The sequence below is a fragment of the Condylostylus longicornis genome, unplaced genomic scaffold (assembly GCF_029603195.1).
Source record: "Condylostylus longicornis isolate FDR11 unplaced genomic scaffold, ASM2960319v2 ptg000013l, whole genome shotgun sequence".
In the NCBI taxonomy this organism is placed as follows: Eukaryota; Metazoa; Arthropoda; class Insecta; order Diptera; family Dolichopodidae; genus Condylostylus; species Condylostylus longicornis.
Genome location: NW_026577982.1, coordinates 10,114,005 through 10,120,638, shown reverse-complemented (window position 1 = coordinate 10,120,638; position 6,634 = coordinate 10,114,005). Strand labels below are relative to the sequence as shown.

At 27.3% G+C, this 6,634-nt stretch overlaps 1 protein-coding gene across 1 annotated transcript; it reads left to right on the top strand.

Annotated features, from left to right (window-relative positions):
* Window positions 1-3,216: 3,216 nt before the first annotated feature.
* Window positions 3,217-3,531, top strand: LOC129619391 (uncharacterized). Its single transcript, XM_055534644.1, has one exon. It carries the CDS (start codon window positions 3,217-3,219, stop codon window positions 3,529-3,531), a length of 315 nt encoding a protein of 104 aa, XP_055390619.1.
* The last annotated feature ends 3,103 nt before the right edge of the window (window positions 3,532-6,634 follow it).

Here is a 6,634-nt window from a genome sequence, read left to right as displayed (position 1 = left end):
TCATATCAATTGCGTTAATTTTGTGTATAATTTCTTCTGTAACCTCGTGCTGCTTGAAGAAAGCTCTTGTTCTACTTTAAAAACTGGCATCCTAAAGTTTATAAACTGGGAATTTCTCAGTTTATTTCTTTAACGACAAACATGCAATAAAAATGGTTTAGCACATTTTATACACCCTACATTTATTTCATTTGTGCACAGATGAAAAAAATGTGGGTCACTAAGGACACACAAAAAAAAAAAAAAAAACAAATCAATTAACTTTCATCAAACTTTCCCCCCTTAAAATTCTTGACTGATAAAAAAAAATTAGTTACAAATACCTTCCTAAAGAATTCCCTACCAAACAAAAAAACCAAACCACTCGTAACTATGCGATTTAAAAACAAAGAAAAATTTGACACAATTTTAAAACAAACAGCACAGTTATTAAAAAAACAATAATAACAAAAAAATAAAACATGTTATTTATCAATTAGGATCTTATGTTATCTTTGTCTGTACAATGTGATCAGCCCTATGCGATAATATTGATTACTGAATAGCGAAAATATTATTCAAAAATATTTTAATTCTTGACACAAATTTCATACAAATATTTTTAAATATAAATTAGCAAAAAAAAAAAAAAAAATTTTTTTTTGTCTCTGCTATTTTTAATATCGAATTTCTCATACTTTCATTTCTGTTGTAAATGACATGACCCAAAGAATATGAAACCCTAAAAGTTATCAGTTTTAAAAATAACTTTCTATAAAACGGACGTTTTTCTCTCGTAACTTAAACAGTTTTAAAACCTTATTTTATTTCAAAGCAAAAATTTATTTTTTATTAAATTATTAAAAATTAAAACTTAAATTTTAAAGAAAAAATTTTTTTAAATATGAAAAAATTTAATTTCATAATTTATGTATTGATTTTAGTGAATATTATTGATTGTATTTCTGGTAAATATTAAAAAAAAATTTTGTACATGAAAATTTACTCTTCATTTTCTATATTGTAGTTAAAAATTATAAAAGTAATGGCCGCTATATAACATTTCGTAAAAAGTTGCATTTAAATGATGAAGAAAATTATCAGGAACGTTTTATACCATTAATAATGGATTTATTTACAACAACAACTGGTGCACCGATGACAATAACAATTCCACTTCCAACAACACCAACAACAATTACATTACCACCAATGTCACCACCTTCAAGTGGTAAACCAGGAAGTGGTCCGACACCAGCCCCACAAACTATAACAATACCAACTAATACACCTACAACAGTTACAGTACCAAATAGTGGATAAAAAAATTATTTTATTATTTGATTTTCTATTTATGAATATTTAAGGCGAAAATATTAATAATGATTGACAAATAAATTAAAAAAAAAAGTGGAAATTAAATTTAGAAAAAAAAAAAACAAATTGTAATTTCGTTTTTCCTTTTGCACTTTTTTACCCAAGGCAGTTATTAATTTTATAAAAGAGAAATATGTACTATTAAAGAACAAAGAGTTCTCTCTCTCTTTTCTTCTTCTTACTTAAAGGGTTCTTACAAATTCAGCTTAAACAAATAAGAATATTAGTTAGCATGACTTCAAGGGATCCTAGTCTCTTGGCTTAAATATAGATTGTAGGAATGCATTCTAAAGAATAAAGTTTAGTACAAAGAAACATAAAATTATGACTATCGAAAATGGAAAAGAAATTGAAGTTTTTAAAATTGCAGAAACCCCGGAACAGTTTTTCATTTTCAACATAAGTTAAAACTTTAATTCTAAAATGTTCCATTAGAATATTAAAAAATTTATTTTCTGAAGAGTTTTTTAAATAATCTATTTTATAGGCATTTTCCTTTCTAAGATATGGCAAATTCCTTACACTCTCAGTTTCTAGACTCTTCCCACGTCTATTCGTTTTTGATTCCTCGGTTGTCCTGATCATTTTTCATTCCTGTTCCCAATCAGGCAAATTAAAAGGCTAATTGCCTGGTAAATCTACTTCCAAAATGTTGCAGCATAAACTAAATTATTATTTCTTACTCATTTATTAGATACTTTCTCATTTCACTACACTCCAGACAATAATTGACAGATTTCTGTCCTTCTTTCCATCATGTTTCGCATTCTCTTAAAATGGACTCCAAATAGTATCTTTATTTTTAATTAGTTTTCAGGTTTTTTTTTCCATTATTAAAACTTCAAAATTTTGTCTTGGCTATAAATGTCCTTTAGTTTTCAAATAATTTGAGCCTTGTATGAAAGATCGTCGTACTTAAATCAGAGTATTTTCACTGTTCTTATAATAGTTGAAGACGGTTACTTGGGTTCTTAGTTGTTCCCGTTTTTTTTACTAGATTACGTTTACTGCTAGATTTAATAGAATATTAGAAACTCTGATTTACAATTGACTTTTTTACTTTCTTTAAAGTTATTTAAAGTGCTTTCCAAAGGTGAAGTAGCTATAGTTTTATCTATCTTGATTCTACACTATAAATCACAACATCTTTATACAATTTATTCACAATTAATCACGAGTTAGTTCAACACTCCTTAGATTTTTCCAATTTCCGCATTGTTTTATTCCGAAAAAATCGCAGAAATAACCAGAAATTTTATTCCGAGAAAAAAAAAGAATTATTTACTATTCAAATGCGCATCGAACTAAAAACATAGACGAATTATAAGCAGCACAATAATTTTGTCCTACATTGTAGTGTTCTGCAAGAAAAATTATCTCCAAAGTGATTAATAACCCTCTTGTTTGAAGAATTTTGTTTTCTAACAACAAAGAACAACAAGCAAAAAGACAGAAAACATGATTTTGTTATTGTACATATTTTTCCTTAACTTTCATTCCACTTGTGCATAAAAATTAAGAATTTCCCCTAAATTGTGTTAGTTTTAAAACTAATTTTTAACCATCGAGTCATTTGCATAAAAACTATTGATAAACTAAGACGTTTTATTATAAGCTATAAAAATTCTAATTAAAATTTTAAACACTTTAAAGAAAAATTCAGAAATCTTTTAAAATGAAAAATATAAAAGTGATAATATGCATTCTATTTATGGTGAAAGTAATCGATTGTATTTCCGGTAATAAAATATCATTTAATTATCAATTAATAGTTCAATAAATTTTAAAATTTTAAAATAAAATTATTTTATAGTTAAAAATAAGAAAAATAATGGTCGTTATAAAATATTTCGTGAGAAAATGCATTTAAATGAAGATGATGGTATACAAGGACGTTTCATTCCGATGATAATGGATAAATTTACAACAACAACCGGAGCACCTATGACAATTACTGTTCCGATACCAACAGTCCCTACAACTATAACTGTGCCACCTATACCAACATTTCCGCCGACTTTTCCGCCAACATTCCCACCGACTTCACCTACTGTAAGTCCCACAACATCACCACCAACAACAACATCTCCTCCACCACCACCAGTAACTCCACCACCACCAGTAACTCCACCACCACCAATTCCAACTTTCCCCCCAACAACTCCAGGAGGATAAAATTGCGGCCGGATAATTTTTGATTGTTTAATAATGCTTATGATTTCGAGTTTTTTATATTGAAATAAAAAAAAAATATTTTGAAATCGTGTTTTTCTTTTTGATAGCTGATTCCAATTGTTAGAGATGGCAATTTAAAAGAAAATCAAATGCGGCTCTTAAAGTGTTTGAAAATATTTTATCGGTTCTCATTAGCAATAAATATGTCAATTATTTTTCTAAATTTTCTGTTTAAACTCAGAAATAAACTACCTAAAAATATTTATACCGAGCAAAAAATGTTATTCTGTTTTATATTGAAAAAGTGTTGCCAACTTTAATAATAACGAGTTCAAGTTTAAAGTGTAATTAAGAATAACAAAAAAAATATTGAAAGAACACACTTACTTTATAGTGTTAATAGTTTTGCGTCACTATCCCTTGGTGTTTGTTAAGAGTAATTACTTGTAATTACTCATACTTAATATGAGTAGTTCCTGTTGCTGTGATAAGGAGGTCATTTATTTATTAATTATTATATTTTATTGCTAAAATAAGAAATTATGCAATTTAAAAATTAATCTAGAGTGATTTACAATAATTATTTATATTATACATGAAGTAAAACTTCTAGCAAGCTGCATTATTACGCTGATAGTGTGAAATTTTTTGAAAATAGTGTGTAATTTCTTTCAGTGAGAAAATCATCTTTCGCATTTTTATGGTGAATTTCAAGTAAAGTGGCGTAAAAAAGTATTATACAGGGTGCTTCGCGTAGGGTGGCAAATAATTTCAGGGATGATTCTTTGATCAATTTCTAGCAAAAATTTTTATAAACGGGAGGAGGAACTTGTTTTCAAGCTACAGCCTGTTAAAAAATGGTAGCAGATTTTCCATGCATATATTTATTTAAACGCTTATTACTTCGGAACCATGCAACATAGAGGAATCATTTGAAGCTTATTTTAAAGGGGATTGATTGATCTTTATTTTTGATGTTACAATTAATTTTATTTGAGCCATAATTTTTGGAATACAGCGCGTCAAAATCAGAATTTTTGGTTTTTTTTTTTAAATTTTGTTTTAAAAAACTCGAAAATTTTTGTTATTAATTTTTTTTTGATGCGCTACGACGAAAGCTAAAAGTTAACTCATAATATAGCATTTTCCTCTATGTCTCACACTTTAAAAAAATGCATACCTCTTCTCACATGCTTCTTCATACCTCTGTAACTCTATTGGCCTAGAGCGTCCGTTTAGAAAGCGGTATTTCACTGGTGCGAGTTCAGTTCGAGGAAAATTTTTTTTTAAACTTTTCTACTTTGACTCGTTCCTTGACTTGGTCCTTTGATTACGTTATTCATCTGTTCTGCAATTGTAAAAAGGAATTATCATTAGTCAACATTTTTAAATTTAAAATATACTTTGTGACTCTATTTAAAAACAAAACATGATCTCAATCACAAGATTATAGTTTCACTTTCTTCAATAATTTTGTACAGTGTATTTCAAAATATTTTTTGTTTTATTAATGTTTATATATTTTTATAATAAATTTAATAGCTTATTCAAAAATTTTCAATTTTAATAGTTAAGGGTAATAAAGAAGAAGAAAATATTTTCATTATTTTGAAGACTACGTCCTAACTTTCATTTCTTTTGTAAATAAAAGCTAAAAATTTTATATAAAAAATTTTAGTTTTGAAAAATAATTTAAACAATTTAGTTAGTTAATTTGTACGAATTGTCAAAAAGTTTTGTGAGGATTGAAAAAAATTTGTACTGCATCACAATCCGAATCTTTCTGCAAAAAGTAAAGATTCCATGAGAATCACGTTAAAATCATTAAAAATATTTCCAAAATGAAAAGCATAAAAGTAACAATATACCTTCTTTTATTGGTCAATGTAATAAGTTGCATTTCCGGTAACAAACACTTACTGAAAATGTAAGGAAAAATTTTTTTTTAATTTTTCATTTAAAATGATTTTAGTTAAGAATAACAAAAACAATGGTCACTATAAGATATTTCGTGAAAAAATACATACAAATAAAGATAATGGTATTCAAGGACGTTTCATCCCAATGATAATGGATAAATTTACAACAACAACAGGGGCACCGCTAACAATTACCGTGCCAATCCCAATAAGTCCAACTGCAACAACTATTCCACCAACTTTTACACCTTCAACTCCAAATGCAAGTCCTCCTACAAGTCCCATTGTAAAACCCCCATTAATACCAACAATGTCATCATAAACAACTCCTAATACAAGTCCCACAGTAATTCCTACAACAACCACCTCAACACTAACACATCCATCAAGTTATATTTAAATATTTTTGAAACTATATCATTCTCCAAAAAAAAAAACAAGAAAACAAATGAAATTTAGAATGTTTGAATTAAAGTTTAAAGAATTGAGCCGTAGGCTGTAAGTTGATTGATTTTAATAAAAACTTAAAAATTTTAATTTTCAAATATTTTGTATTTCTTTTGCTAATTGCAGACGTCTTACAATCACAAAATGATTTACAATAGAAATGAAAAAATCACATTAAACAGAAGGTGACAGAGTTTTATTAGTTTTTTCTTTCGCTTCCACCATTCTCATAAATTATTTACATATTGTTTTTTTGCGCTTTTCGCAAATCTCCAATTTTCAAAAGTTTAAAAATCAATCCCATTAATAAAAATAAAAATTATTTTAAGCAAACGTTCTTCGAAAATCATTATTCGTTTTAAATATTAGAGAAGATTTTACAAAATATGAAAAATATTCCTTTGGTAATTGGTTTCTAATGCGGCCTGAGCAAAATTTCCAAAATTTTTTTTCCTATGTGAAGAGAGTGTTATTCCTATATACACACTGCAGGCAACAGGTGCTTCAACAATAATTATTCTGCTATTCCAATTGGGTTGCTGTACTTAGACGCATGTAAAAAGATCAAAATACACTAAAAGGAATGTGTTAAATAAGAAATCGTATGAGGAGAGTTTTGGAATTCTAAAATATTAGACGAAATCAGAAGGTAAACCAAATGCAAGAAACAAAAGACTTAAGTTAGAAACTTCAAATGATTTCATTAAAAGAGTTTTCAAAAAATTTTCTTTAAAAGT